General features: G+C 41.4%; 2 protein-coding genes across 2 annotated transcripts in view; one reads left to right on the forward strand and one right to left on the reverse strand.

Moving 5' to 3' along the window:
* Nucleotides 1-9328, forward strand: part of tdrd9 (tudor domain containing 9) — a 28992-nt gene extending 19664 nt beyond the window's left edge. Inside the window, exons 20-35 of the mRNA XM_088002644.1 lie at nt 632-748; nt 842-949; nt 1668-1768; nt 1848-2018; nt 3200-3311; nt 3430-3645; nt 4562-4651; nt 4724-4981; nt 5614-5781; nt 6374-6444; nt 6516-6625; nt 7459-7555; nt 7643-7781; nt 8365-8483; nt 8558-8630; nt 9065-9328. Of these exons, the coding sequence (XP_087858770.1) occupies nt 632-748; nt 842-949; nt 1668-1768; nt 1848-2018; nt 3200-3311; nt 3430-3645; nt 4562-4651; nt 4724-4981; nt 5614-5781; nt 6374-6444; nt 6516-6625; nt 7459-7555; nt 7643-7781; nt 8365-8483; nt 8558-8630; nt 9065-9163 (2049 nt within the window). The 3' untranslated portion in view covers nt 9164-9328. The remainder of the gene's footprint in view (nt 1-631; nt 749-841; nt 950-1667; nt 1769-1847; nt 2019-3199; nt 3312-3429; nt 3646-4561; nt 4652-4723; nt 4982-5613; nt 5782-6373; nt 6445-6515; nt 6626-7458; nt 7556-7642; nt 7782-8364; nt 8484-8557; nt 8631-9064) is intronic.
* A 203-nt stretch (nt 9329-9531) lies between these two features.
* The window catches only part of rtn1a (reticulon 1a), a 28830-nt gene continuing 22880 nt past the window's right edge, over nt 9532-15481 (reverse strand). The window contains exons 4-9 of the mRNA XM_088002646.1: nt 13638-13845; nt 13420-13558; nt 13276-13345; nt 11706-11752; nt 11569-11627; nt 9532-10358 (exon numbers count right to left, since the gene is read on the reverse strand). Of these exons, the coding sequence (XP_087858772.1) occupies nt 10316-10358; nt 11569-11627; nt 11706-11752; nt 13276-13345; nt 13420-13558; nt 13638-13845 (566 nt within the window). The 3' untranslated portion in view covers nt 9532-10315. The remainder of the gene's footprint in view (nt 10359-11568; nt 11628-11705; nt 11753-13275; nt 13346-13419; nt 13559-13637; nt 13846-15481) is intronic.

Here is a 15481-nt window from a genome sequence, read left to right on the forward strand (position 1 = left end):
AGACACTGTTATCATCTGCATGTAACTGTATTGTTGCAGTTAATCATTAACATACAGGTTAAATAAGATTAGTCCAAGCATTGAGCTTTGTGGGACTCCAGCTGAGTCACAAGGTAGATTGTGAATTTTCCATCAGTTCTGCATCATTTGCTACCCTGATGCGCCCATCGTCCTGGAAGAAGGTAAATCTGGGCTCATTAAATCACACGACCTTCTCAAATTATAATTCTTCCTTGTAATTTGAAGCCTTTTCCCCCATTTTGCATCGTTTATTGGTTTTCTAAAAACTACCCAGCTGTTCAGCTTCAATCTCTTGAGTTTTTATCACTTGTAAAGTAGAAACTTGCTGACTTTCACTACTGAACGTGACTTCTACTTTGGTTACATTTAAGCGATGACCGATCACATTGATTCTCTTTTTCCAGTTTCTAATAATTCCTTGGATAGTTCTCAAACAAATTTAGGTAGTTTCCGTATTATTCTGACATTTTTTGCATGAAAGATGCCATTAATTGGACCCTGCTGAAGCACATATTTTCCAGAGGATAAGTTTTATGAAATGGGAAGCTCATGCCGATTTGCCTTCAGTGCATGTCTTTTGGACAGGCAGCGTATTTACTCCGTTCTCCAGGTTGCAGAGTTGTACGATGACCTGAAGAAACGCGTGTCCCAGTTCAACATGCACGTCCTGGAAGACTCTCCGTCCCCAGACAACACGAGCATAAACAGGCAGAAGTTCATCCTGCAGGTCAGCCTTCGCTGGAGGATTTCTGTGATTCTGTGCACAACAGATGAGCCGTTGACGTATTTCTGTACCTCTATCTTTAATGTTGTGCTTTAGATCGTCATCGCCGGCGCCTTCTACCCAAACTACTTCTTCCAGCAGGAGATCGATGAACGGCAGGCCTGCAAAGAGCTGAACGGCTTCAACCCTCGAACGACAGTCATGGTATCGATGTTTATGTCAGAGTTACGACACCTGGGAATCGGATTTGATTTTGCTGGTTGATTCTAAGAAAAATGTCTGCAGTTACTGAGTAAAACGTGATTCAACTGGTGCATTTTGTTTCTTAAAGGGGCAGTATTATGTAAAATTGACTTTTTTTGAGCTTTAAATCATGTGAAAATGTTATTCCTTTGTCAAAAACATACCTGAAGTGTTGCTTTGATTCTTTCATGCATGTTTGAGAAATCATTTAATCTCCATGGCAACCATCCAGCGGTGAAAAACGCCTGGGTGGGCTTAGCCCCTCCTTCGAGCCGCAGCTCCTCCTCAGAGCTGCAATAGAGCAGTGCTCCCTCACTCAGCTCCTTCAGACTAGCCAGCAGCATTTAGCAAACTCCTGGTGGAACTGCTGAGCTACGTTTCAGTAAAACGCTGGTAAGAACGTTGCTAAAGGGTTAACAGAGGAGCCATGTTGTGATGACTTCCTGAAGGCGGAGCTTCAGAAAGAGCAGGAGTTTCTTAAAGAGACAGAGGCCCAATTTCAAGACATTAAGTTATGTAGTGACATTTCTTTTAATTCATATTTGATATATGCATTTTTATTATAACTGAAAGTAACATAGTTACTTGATTATGTTACATAAAACTATCGCTTTAATAATTTTGAGAATAACTTACTGTGACTTTATTGTTTGAGTTTTGATTGGTGGTTGTCCTGTAGGTGAGGAACCTCCCTCCATACAGCTTCCTCTATTACAAGCAGCTGCAGTCTTTGTTCCGGCTGTGTGGACAGGTGAAAACGGTCTCCTTCGACTGCTCCAGGTACAAACATCACTGGGGTTTTTCCTTCATGTGAAGTTTTGTTGTTACGATTATCAGTGTCCTGTTTGTGTGTCATCAGAGCTTACGTGGAGTTCCACCGGACCTCCAACGATTCGGGTGTGCTGCCGGAGGTGACGCTCGCCCTGCAGATGGCCCATAAGAGCTTTAAAATGGAGCTGCAGACCTATCCTTCTGAACAGATCGAGTTCTGCACCGGGAGGAGATCATTAGCTCACCTGAAATTTTCACGGTACAGCTCAGTTGTCATGCTGCCACATTTTGACCCCAACGTGTGCGACTTAACCTCCAGAAAGTAGCAATGCAATCTGTAGTTGGTTGTCTACTGGGCTGCGTTCACACTGCAGCCTGAAGTGACCCAATTCAGATTTTTTTGTCAAATCCAATTTTTTTATTTTTTTATTTTTGCCGTCACTGTTCACATTTCCAAATATATATGACCAGTATGTGATCTGCAGCGTGAACTGCAAACGGCCAGAAGATGCCCCGCATGCGCAGTAGAGGGGGCAATAACGTCACACATAGAGCGTGTGCTCCATGTTTGCAGAAGTAAACATGGATGCTAACGGTGGAGTAGAGCTTACGATCTTAGCGAGCAGAGCCAACAAATTAACAATTTAATCCTCATTACCATCTGCCATGGTTGTTTTTCTCCCTGTAGTGACGTTGGTCGAGTGTCGATGCCGTTCAGGACCTGACCGTTAGGATTCAGGTCCCATTTAAACGATCGGATATCCAAGAGGCCTGAGTCGCATTCGATAAAAACGCGATCTGTTGTTGGGACTGTCATAAAAAGATCAGACAGGTGGCATTACTGCAGTGTGAACGCAGCCTTGGGTTAAAATTAGTTTGAATCGATTCGTAACATTTCCTTAGCCTTCCTGTTAGTGTTGTAGTTTGGCCGCCATCCAGCAGAGGGCACCGCTGGTCGTCCTTAGGTTGAGCCGTTGAAACAGAAACAAAGATGGCTGCCGTACCAGCACAGGAAAGAGGAACGGTGAAGACAGAGTCCGGTGTGGGATGAAAACGCCCTTCATGCGGTTCTGTTTTAAAACCCAAACACTCGACAGGCTCCTGAAGTCACTGCCTTCATTAAGCAGAGCTGCATGACGGATCCGTCTGTTCCAGCGTTAAATGTTCATTAGAACTTAGTTTGTTGATCTTAGCGAGTGTGTTCTTGCATTATTGCCTGAATATTACTTGAAAATTGTCTCAAAACAGTAATATCATTTATCTCAATAATTTCATGATGATTTGTTATTGTGATGGGCCTGCATGTGGCGTCATGTCAGTTCGGTCCATTGTGGGAGTTTGGACCCAAGCATCAGATCAGAGTCAGGACGGGTTTTTTCTTTCCCTAAATCTGGCATGTTTGTGCAGAATGTTTGTAACTTGTTTGTGTTTCATGGACAGGTTGACGGCTGACATCCAGAGCCAGTCTCTCTCCCTGATGGACTCGGTCTGCGCCAAGCTCGACCCCGACCGGCTGCCGCCCAACCGCCTGTTTGTGGTGAACATCACGGAGGTCGGTCCTCTCCTAACAGCTTCACAAACCAAAATAATAAGAGGTCCTAGCAGAAATCTAGATGCTTTTCTCCTAAAGTGAAGCAGAAGTGTGTTTTTTCGGGGTAAATTCATTGCAGGTGATCGATGTGGGACATTTCTGGGGGTTCCCAGCGGATGAAGCCAGCTTGGGAAAGCAGCGGCGTCTGACGACGGAGATCAACAAATGTACTTTGTCTCCTGTGACGGTGTCGCTTTACCCCAACCTGCTGTGCCTGGCGCCGTACTCGGAGACCAATGAGGAGAGTCTGTACTACCGGGCCAAGATCCTGCACATGCGAGGAAACACGGTGGAGGTGAAATCAGGATCAGTGTTGTGGTTTTTTCTTCCTCAGACTTTTCTCTTGTGATGCTTTATGCCACAGATCGGTGGTGTTCTAACCTTTTGCCCCTTGGAGGAAATATGGCAAATTTAAACTACTTGCAGACACAAAACTTATTATAAAAGTTTTAGATTCACCCAGTTAAAATAATTGTATTAAAATGTAATTAATTATTAGTCCACAAAATAATAAACAGATCAGTTGACGCTGTATTGATGTTAAGTCAACCATAAGGGCTCATTTTTATCTACAGATGCATCTTTTTGTTTTCTTATGACCTTTTTTATCCAACTAATTCATTAGTACCGTATTTTTCGGACTATAAGCTGCTACTTTTCTCCCACACTTTGAACCATGCAGCCCGGTGCGGCTTTTCTGAGGATTTCTGTTCCACCACCAGGGGGCGCTTTAGCAGGAAGTGAATCATTGGAAGTCAAACTTGGAAATCAAAGAAGAATGTGCTGATTTTCATTTAGAACAAGCACATGCTAGCAGCAGGCACCATGGAGAAATTTCTTCAAACTCATATGATGCAGCTTCTAAGTTGAGGCCGTCGACGGAGAGCTGCTGATCGTGATCGTAAACTCAGCATGAACGAAACCATGGTTGGAGACGCAGGGCTGCGTCCTTAATAGCAGATTCATTCAGTGAACAACCGAGAGCGGCAGAGATACCAGCGGCTTGTATATGTATGTTTCCATTTTCTTTAAAAAAAAAACCGTTGTAGATGCGGCTTGTAGTGAGGTGCGCTCTGTAGTCTGCAAAGTGCTGTAATCAGATTAACTGATAACTAATAAGACTGTTGGTTGCTGCTCTATATTGAACTGATATTTTGAAGCTGCATTCAGATGCTGAGTTTCGTCAGGAACGTTTTTCCTTCATTTTTCAGGTTTTCTTCCTGGACTTTGGCAACACAGCCGTGGTTTCCAGCAGCAGCCTCAGGGAGCTTCCCTCCGACCTGCTGGCTCAGCCCTTCCAGGTTCGCTTCTCATCCTTAACCCTCCATGAAGCTTAAAGTGGCTGCGACGCCACATCGCTGCTTCTCTTTCAGGCCCATGAGTTCCAGGTTGCTGGGATGTGGCCATCAGCCCAGTCCATCATACTGGGAAACAAGTGGAGCAGCCGCGCCCGGGACTGCTTCGTCACCATGGTGAAGCATCAGTCGGTCATCGTGTCGCTCTACTCCATCCTGTACGGCGTCATGCGCGTGGAGCTGCTGCTCAGCAGGGAGTCGAAGAGCACCAGCGTGGTGGACATACTGGTGGAGGAGGGCCACGCCGTGAAGGCGGAGGAGAACGTCGATTCCCAGGTGCAGTCAGGGCTCACAGCCGTCCGGATCAATTATCCTGATCAGTTATCAGATTTAAAATGGATCAGGTCTTCTGCTTCTGGTTCTGCTCTGCATCAGAACCGGAACCAAACCTGGTGGAGCAGCATTCAGCTTCTATGCACCACAGATCTGGAACAAAGAGACACTGAGTTACTTTAAATCCAGACTTAAAACCCACCTGGTTATAGAGTTTCATTTGAAACAAAATTGATGAAAAATCAATCAACATTCTGATTTGTGTGTAATGATGGCACCTGACAAAATGTTTCAATTATCCACTGAGTTCTACGTCTTTGTATTTTTATGTTTTTATCATGTAAAGCTCTTTGAAATGCCTTGTTGCTGAAATGTTCTATACTAATTGACTAGAATCGTCAGATTTTAAATTGAACTGCTCTAGTATTTTTTATAGGGGTTCACTGATGGCAGATTACCGACGTTTAAAAAATCTGACCTGCTGATTCAGATTTTGGCTGTAGCAAGAATCTGCCGAGTTGGCAACATTCTCACTTTTTTCCCACATTGACCTTTCAGTCAGATTTTGAGGAAAGTTTTAAAGACTTGAACTTTTATGTGGATAGAAAGATAAAACTGTTTCCTGTCTGTTTCAGCAAAGCCATGAAGACTTGCTGTCGATGTACGACGACCTGGACAAAGGAATGTACGGCCCCAGCTCTGTGAACCGGTCCTGGAGAGCCCGCAAGGAGGAGGACGAGGAGACCATCAACATTCTGCTCACTCAGCTGTCCAGCACCCCAAAGTCCTGCTCCAAAACAAACGTAAGACGGTTTGGTTGTCCGGAAGCTGCAACACAAACTGAGCTCAGGAAACGTGAAATCACTTTAAGTCCCCAGTGAAATGAGAAACACGACTATGATTACAGATCGTACGATTAATCGTGAGGAAACGATTAATCGATTACTAAATTAGTTAACGATTATTTCGGTGATTGACTGGAGTATACAAGCTCAAAAATGACTAATTACTGAAACATGCTGAGAGCAGTAAAATAGCCAAAACTGTACAAAAATATTTACATTTTGCATTTAAGATAGAAAAAATCTGTTCTTCCCACAACTCAAGTGGAATAGTTTTAATGTAAAAATGTAGTTGCCTCTTTTTCTAATTTTGTGTAAAAAACTTGAATGAAATTTTTTAACAGAATAATCAATAACTAAAATAATTGTTAGTTCCAGCTCTACACACAGTTATGTTAGTTTATTTTTTTGTTGAAAACACAGCTATAACAACTCTGAAAAATTTAGTAGTTTTAGTTTGGAAAAAGACAGAATTGCTTCAGTTACACATGTTGTCCCCTAGGTGGCAGCATTTCAACATCTGTCTGATAAATCTTTTCTTCTGATGATTCAGGTTAATCTGGCCGGACCTTCGAGTTCCTACCAGACAAACTTCTACAGTTTGAGCAGAAAAACCCACTACAGGTAAGAACCGTGTGCTGGAAGTAAAGCCAAGTTTCCTGAAGTTTGCTGATGAGCGGCGTGTCGTCCTGCAGGACCGTTTCCATAGAGAAAAACAGCATCAACAGCGTGATTCTGAATGAAAACCCGCATTTCAAGCATCAGAGGATGATGGTGGCCGGGATCGTGGCCATCAACACTTCAGGTTCGGAGTAAAAACATAATTTTAAAGATTAAACTGCATCACCATGTTTTCATGCACAGGGTCATAATCTCAATTAGGTGAGGTTTTCAAAGTGCTTGATTTATGTATAAAAACCTTGAAAGTACTTGACGTTAAAATTCAATTTAACGTTTAATTTGAATTTGAAAACGTCATTTACAGTTGAAACTGGATATTTCCATACAATAAAGACATATTTTCTGACTGTCTGAAGTTAAATTAGACTAAACTTTTCTTGTTTCAGGTGAGTGAGAATAACCTAAATTATTTATATTTACTAAATGCCAGAAAACGAAGCGAGAACATTTTTTTAGAAAATTTTTAAAACTGTGTATATTGTGTTAATGCATTTAGATTGTTTCAATGTAATTAATATTTATTATTCCTAATTACTTATTAGCCTGTGACAATTAAATAAATATTGTCTTTATTTTCCATTAAATGTTATTGAAGTTGGGGATTTATTTTGTTAAATTAGTGTTTTGACCTTTCAGATGTAAAGGGTGAGACATTTCAAAACATAAAATTTCGTATATTTTAGTTTATTTTGTTCCTGCTGCAGGATGTGGGAAACTATCACAATACATTGTTAATAACAGTAATAAAAGCTAACATGTAATAGTGAATTAAAACTGTCATTTTTTTAGTTAATTTGTTTAGCTCGGTGCTGGAAAAGTTAAAAAACTTAAGTTAAAAATGCTTCAGTAGTGCATGGACGTCACAGTGGGAAAATTACGAACCATTTGTCTATTGATGAAAAGGTAAAACTCGTCATCTCTGTGGATGAAGGCGATAAATCGGTGTTTTGCTGCCAGGTACCCACATCTTGCTGAAAGACACGTCCATCCTGCCCGACATCCCTGGACTGCCTGGCCTGGTGATGATGCTCTTCACTCCCGCCATGGAGTTACGGTTCGTTCTCCCCTCCACGCTGCTGCAGCTAAATATGCAACCGGCCTCAGTGAGGATGACTGCCCAGCCGTTTTAACCTTTGTGCAGCACCAACGAAGAGCGGAGCTACTACACCGGGGCGCTGTGCGGCCTGGGCTTCAACAGCCTGACGAAGGAGCCCATCCTGCCTGAGAACGACATCGAGCTGGCCTTCGACGTCAAGTTTGATGTCATGGACATCATTGAGGTAACGACTGTCACCAGTCATAACAGGAAAATGCTAATAAAAACGTATTTCACACTCAATCAGTAATAATTTGTTAGAGCTGAAATTATTAATCATGATTAATTGATTATTCAAGTAATCGTCAACTAAGTTAGTGATGGATTAGTTTGATTAGTTTCAGCTATTGATTTGCTCTAAATTCTATGTAAAATGTTAAGTTTCCACACTTTAAATGTTTAATGTTGACACAAAGCATCTGGTTTTGATTTTCTAAACTTGCTGATGTAGTTTGTCAGTTTAAAGTTTTTCACATTTGAATTTCATAACCCCAGTTTAAGTAATGAACCATTTAAACAGCGCGTTCAGCTCTTAGCCTGTGAAAACCTGTTACAAACTGGTGCCACTTGTGTGACGTGAAAAAGTTTTTCTGTAGCTCCAACTTTGATACTGCTGAAAAACAAACATGTTACGGAAAACGTTTGTTTTCTGGGAAACTAGCCTATTTCCATAAATTTATTTTCATAATTCTAATTTGCACAGTTTTGTGGTAAATGTAAATGCAGCAATTGCCTTTTTCGTTCTCTTACTGATTGTTTTCTTTCAGATCAACGCTCTGCGGATGGCCGTCAACAGCCTGCTGTGCAACGGGCCCAGCAGCACTCTGCACCTGACCCCTGAGAGGATCTGCCAGCTGCAGGACGACTGCCGGGACGGCCTGACCAGGTCCGACACTCACCAGCACAGAAAACGGTGACGCTCCAACAGAACCAGTAACACGGGTTCTGTTTATTCTGCAGACTGTTCATCCGGTCTCCTCCAAGAGAAGCTGTCGCTCCAACAAACCACGAGAACTATGGAAAGTGGGACCAGGTACAGCACAGATGAGGCTGCAACCAACGACGAGTTTAGCTATCGATTCAATTTAGTCAGTTCATTATTCTGATGATTAATCAATTATTCTGGTGATTAATCAATTATTCTGATGATTAATCGATTAGTTTGACATTTAATTGCTTGTTCTGACACTTAATGAATTATTCCAAAAGTCGATTGTTTTTCTGATTAATTGATCATTTTGACGAATAATTGATTATTCTGCTGATTAATTGATTATTCTGACATTAAATCAATTGTTCTGACAATTAATCGATTAATCGGATAAAATAAAATGGTATTCTACTGATCTTTCATTCATAAAAATACATTAAAAGATGTCCTTTAACAATTGATTCATAATTGTTTCAGCCGTGCTGCTGCTGCAGCGGCTCTGATCCGTTGTCTTAAAGCTTGTCCTTGACCTGCAGGTCGACCCGTCTCTCAGAATGGACATTGCAGAGCGAGGAAGTGGCCAGGCCCGAGGCGTTCTCTTCCAGCTCCATTCTCCTATTTTGCTCAACCGTTAAACAAACTGATACAGATAATAATGAACATCTGGTTAAGCTGAAAACTTAATATTTTTACGTTTAAATAAGACTTTTAGTGGCTCCGTATTTTATTTCCTGTTTACCTCAAAGAGCTGTTTTAAGTTGATGCCCATTTTGTTGCAGTAAAAATAGTTGTTTGCAACAGATGAGTCTGTCAGTCTTTATTTCAGACCGGCTCATTGTGACCCCTGACTCGAGTTAAATACGTCTATGCAGCACTCTGCTGTGTCAGTGCCAGAATCCAGAGCTTTGTATTTATAGCTCACCAAACCAAGACTCAACATGAGAGCTTCTCCAGAGACGCCTTTAAGCTGGTAGGAAGAACCAGTGAGGTGGATGAGGAGGTGTTACATCAAGGTACATTTATTTTCATTATTCCTGTAATTAAATACATACTGTAAGTGCAAATAGTTAAGAGTCCAGGGTCTAAAGAACTACAGAGTATAGCTGAACGAAATACAAAGTTGGACAGTTATTCAAACAAGCTTAATATCACCTTGTCTTCATACTTGTACAACAGTACCTAACGTGAGCGCGTGTGTTGTTCCTTATGATTATTACAAAGAGCAAAACCCCTACGATTACCACATCTAACACGCATATCGTAAATTATCTTGTGCTTGGAAACACCGAAAGGAAATTATTATTATTTATATATTATATTGACATACTGAGAAAAGCCCCGACTGCTAACTCAGAGACATGAAGCAGTATTTAACACTGGCAGCGGAGGAAGTCTGTGGGCTTTCAGCCTCTTGGGGCCAAACCATTACAAGTCGTGGTTAAACACTGCAAAGCAAAAATGTAGCGTGATTTCAAAACTGCACAAAAGATATCAAATATTATTTACCCAAGGCTCGACTTCATGCACTTCATAATAAGCAACACAAACAGGTTCTTTTTTTGTCTTTGAGTTGTGTAGTTGTCTACCTAGAAGCAGGATTATACACGTACTGTGACTGTGTGTTAGTGTTGGACTGCTATAGACAGGTGATGGCTTCTCCACTGGATGCTTTGGAGAACACCAAGATGACAAAGCACTATGCCCCACAGATGATGATCGGGCCCGTCAGCCGGGAGCCCGACTCGGAGCTGGACCGGACCGTCAGCTTCAAGGTGACACGGACAGGATTACTCCTCCTTCCTCTTGGCCCCAGGGATCTTCGCCTGGATCCTGGACAGAGAAAGACAGAGAGATGTGGTGCATCGTTTTCAGGAAAAGCTTGAGGTAAGATTTTATTTTAACGAGTAAAATCTCATAAATACTCAAAGTTTGGTTGAGACGATGAATGAAGTTGGACTGGTGTTAATTTTTGTCTGTAAAATTAAGTTTGGAGATTCTAGAAAGTATCTAATTTGATTTTGGGTGTTTTCATGCCTGATGGTTCACTTGGGAACCAAAGTTGAAACATTTGTTAAATTTTCAGCTGCTGCTGGTTCGTTTTCACTCTGCACCGAGTCAAACGAACCAAACCTGTTCCCCTCCTCGCCTGTGGGGGCGCTGCACTGAGAACCACTGAAGGAAACGACATCAAAATCTCTGAAGAATACACCAAGCACAACTTCTTTCATCACTAAATATAAATAAAACTGTCAGATTTTTAGCAGTGGCAGCATTTCTTTTTTGTCTTTGGTAAAAGACCAGGAGCTGTTTCTCCTGCTAACTTATATGTATGTTTCGACATTACCCAGAATGCCTTGCGAATGCGTAAACAAACTCTGATGAAGACCAAAAAAGTGAACTCTGGTCTTCCTACAAACTAAGTGAATTCTGGTGCTTCAAAAGCAGGAAGTGCGCTACAGCCCAGGGAATTCTGGGAAATGCATCCAAAACAAACAGGCTAGTTTAACGTTAGAGGGAGAAATGCCTCGTGTTCTTTTACCAAAGACACAAGAGAAATCCTACAACCGCAGAATTCTGATGCCACTCCATGTTTGTTTACATTTTGTGGAGAAGGAAGTTGAACTAGGTGACTTCTCTGGAACTCTTTGTTGTTTCCTGCAGTGATTCTTGGTGCAGCACCACCACAGGTGAGGAGGGGAACAGGTTTTCAGAAGGTTTGGTTCGTTTGACACAGTTCAGTGTGAAAGCAAAATGCACCAACTTAAAATGCAACAAATGTTACAACTTTAGTTCCCAATCAAGATGAATCTTCCTGACTATCAGGTGTGAAAACACTCTTAATCCCATGAAGCATGTAAACAAGTTAGCATTTCAAATATTAAAACAAAGAACGATGATCCTGAAGTTCTTGTTGCAAAGGAGTAAAACCTTATTTTAATCTGAACAAAAAGTTCTTCTCCAACCTCATTTCAGTCCCGTTTAAAGCTTAACAAAGCAACATGGTCATAAGTAAATAAAATTCGGCTTTGCATTTACTCACTTCCCCACCACAGAGTTGACCTGGGTCCGTATTAGTCCCACGTATTGATCAATCTGCGCCTGTAAACAAACAGACCTGTTACAAGGCTGCACAAGTTTTTCCAAACCGGCAACGAACCGAGATGTTTCTGCTCTTACCTGATGTTTTTCATAAACCACAGGCAAAGTGAACATGGACACCACAGCTGCAGAGGAACACAGTTAATAAAGCCCATCAGATCTCACTCAAACTGAGAAGTTAGAAGAAACTCTTTAAAGATTGATACACTTTTTTTTTATAATAAACTGATGTAAACCAACAGCAAAAACAAACTGGATTTAAAAAAAAACTGTTAACATCTTGCTTATGGTCCAAGCAGAGATTCAGAACTTTTTTTTTATCCAAAACTCGACTTTCTGGTGTTTTCAGCCTTTCATGTTTCAAGAAAAATATAAAAATAGTAACAAAGTTAACATTTAAACTTATGTGCATCCTTTAAAACACATTTATATAAAATTATGTCCTTAAAATGTCTTAAAATAAAACATGTCAGTTGGTCTTCAGTATATTATTCCCAACTCTTAAATTTTCTCTCGACATGAATATTTAATATTGTATATTCAATGTTATATTTTACTTTTCTGTCAGGCAGAATAATCTTTATTACATTGTGAATTGAGGCTACCGCTAACTAGCTGCTAATACACCGCTGCTAGCTCTTTAGCTTTTTTGTGTCTATCAGGGATAAATACAAGTTTATTTCCAGTTGGCTGAACGACGTTCAAACATTTTTCTGTGATGATATCGGTCTTAAGTTTTATTCATAACGGTCTTGAAAAGTCTTAAATTTGAGTCGGTGAAACCTGCAGGAACTTTATGGCAAATAAGAAACGAGGAAGGAAAGATTGAGTGGAAGGAAGAAAAACACAATGAGAAAGAGAAGAGAGGAAACTGGGAAGAATGAGGGTAGGATGGAAGGACTTGAGAAAAAAGGAAGGATTGAAGGTCATGACAAGAGGAACAAGGATGAAAGGACAAAGGAATGATGTAAGGAAATGAAAGGATACAAGTAAGGAAGCACACAAGGAGGGAAGGAAGGACAAATAATGCAGATCATTAAAGGAAGGAGTGCTGGAAGAAGGAAAGGAAGGATGGAAATAAAACGAACCTGAGAGAAAAAAGTGATGCAACCAGGCAAAAAGGAAGTGAAGAAGGATGCAAGACAGAATAAAGGATACAAGGAAAGGAGGTGTTAATTCTTTATCCGATTAATCAGCAAAACAATCGATTTACCAATTAATCGTCAGAAGAGTCAACAGCTCAATCGATTAATTGTTAGAATAATCTATTACTAAAATAATCGTTATTTGCAGCCCTACACTGAAGTAAAGACGCAACATTTAGACAGTCGGATAGAGAATAAAGTCTAGAAATCTGCTTTCTTTTTCCAGACTTATCCAAACCTGGATATACCTCAAACTAATCCCATAATCTCCCAAACTGCTCAGTAGATCAGTTTAAATGTTGCAGTAAATCACCTGTTGAAGGAACTATCATCATTTTCCCTGTATAATGTCAATAGAGGCATGAGAGAGAAAGCTGGTTTTAGAGCGGATTTTATCCTGATTAATCTAAAGTGAGTGTAATTTTGTGGAAAGTGGCTTAAACCAAACAAATGACAGTGAAAGGCATCGTCATGTGAGTCACCATCAGTGCATCAGATCTCACCTAGGATGAGCAGCGTCAGGCCGTTGAAGAGTGCACCCACGTAGGTCAGCAGCCACATCAGAACTGCAAACTAAACACAAACACCTTCAGGCAAACATTTCATCTCAACACCAATAAAATGAAAAGCAATGACGGCGTTCAAACCTTCAAAGAATCCACCAGATCCTGAACGAGGAACAGCCTGCGGAGCTCCTTCATGCAGGTGTTGCTGTACAGGAGGATCTTATCGGCGTATTTACTGATCTGGTCCTGTGACATCGCGATCTCCATCTCCAGATAAGCCCTGGAAACAAAATCATAAAATATCTTTTTAGCCTCTGTGGAGTCAAAACGACAACTAGGCCGGCGATCTGTCCCCTCACTTGAAGGGATGCCCCTCATCGGTCTTCTGCACAGCCTGCAGCACCGACTTGTAGATCCTGAAGCTGATGGTGGCGGAGAGCGCCGCTAGAGCCAGGTAGGCGCCGACACTGACCACGCTGAACTGGGTCAGGGAGAACAGGAGCAGCAGGACGCTGCTGAACACGGCGCCGGACTGCTTCACGTTCCTCCAGTAGAGGAGGTCGATTGCTGAGGAGGAAGCACAAATTAAAGAGGTCAGTCAGGATCCACAACCACAAATTCCCGGGAATGAGCCTGTTAAACGGCCGGGCTCGGCTGCGAGCTGCAGAGATCATATTTGGGTCAAACCACTGGAAGCCGTTGATAGCCCAGCATCCTCAGGGAGCTGCAGCTTAACCCAGCTTCAACAAGATGGCGCAAAGGTTTCATTCATTTCTACACCTAACAGGGTGTCCACGGTTCCCTAAAAAGCCTCACATTCATTACATGACCTATTGTGCTTCCTTGGACAGGTCCTGATGGGTCTATAGGCGATACAAAAGATGTTCAATACATTTTCTGACAATGAGATTTTAGTCTGGCCGGTTCGGCCTATTCTGAGCTGTTTTAGGGCGTCTTGTCTCTTTAAATCTAAATAAGCTGCAACTGGCCACGCCCACCAACTCGATGCTTACACTCACGCGTGAAAATGGCTGCAACAAATATGCAATTATACAACTATACATATTTGAAAAGCAGAAGTGGCGTCTCCTGCACAACCAAAAAGAATGCAGTAAGTGGTGTCTGGATGGTAAATCAACAACAGAACATTTATCTTTTCCAGCAGCCATTGTACAGATATTTTTAGAAGCAGTTGAAACCTGAATGGAAGTACAAACATGCAAAATGTGTATTATACGTAATAGGTCCCTTTAAATTTATAAAAATATATATAAGTTGACCTTAAATATGTTAATCACAGGTCTTGAATGTTGTTGAAAGAGTATTTAATCATATATATCCATGTAGTTTATTTTTCACGGATAGTCACACAAATTCATTGTGTTCTGTGATGCTAACCGCTAACTAGCTGCTAGTTTTTCAGTATCATGGATAAATGCAAATTTATCGCCAGTTCTGAGGATATTCTGGTCTTAAATTCCACTGGTAGCTATTTTAAAAACGAGTTGATGAAACCTACAGAAATCCTGTTGCGGCAAATAAGAAACAAGAATGTAAAGACAGAATGGAAAGATGAGAACAAAAGAAGGAAAGGAAGAAGAGAGGAAATGGAAAGGATGGAATTTTATGTCCTTGAGGAACTTTTCGCCAACATTCAGACATCTTCATTGCGTTCTGTGACTAACTGCTAACGTACCATAGCCAGCTTTGTTTGTGTATATCGTCGGTAAATGGACAAAGTTCATACATTAATTTATAGATATAGATCTTAAAATCCATTCGTAATGGTCTTAAAATGTCTTAAGTTTGAGTTGGAGAAACCTTGGCTAAGTGAGGCTCTGCAGGAGATGATTACTGGCTGTAACCTGCTGAGATGGATTCATGTTGGTTGGTTTCTGGATCACCTGGTCTGGTCTCATGCATACATACACATACATGCAACGATGGCTCTGCTGCTCCCAGGACTGTTAATGATTAACCTGCAGGTCTGGGAAGCAGCAGCAGAAATAGCAGCACAATCAGCAGATCGTTGATAACGGAGCCACGGCGGTCCACAGTGAGGGATGACGAGGCATCAGCGCTGCCGCTTCGCTTTGTAAAGACAAACGGACACAATGTGGCGTCTGCAGGCAGCTGTTCTTCCTGCAGTGCCATCTTTGGGTGCTGGGGCCTGAAATTCAAAGCTACTGCCAAAGATGAAGAA

This window comes from Poecilia mexicana, unplaced genomic scaffold (genome assembly GCF_051168715.1).
Source record: "Poecilia mexicana isolate PSO_F unplaced genomic scaffold, ASM5116871v1 scaffold_22, whole genome shotgun sequence".
Taxonomy (NCBI): domain Eukaryota; kingdom Metazoa; phylum Chordata; class Actinopteri; order Cyprinodontiformes; family Poeciliidae; genus Poecilia; species Poecilia mexicana.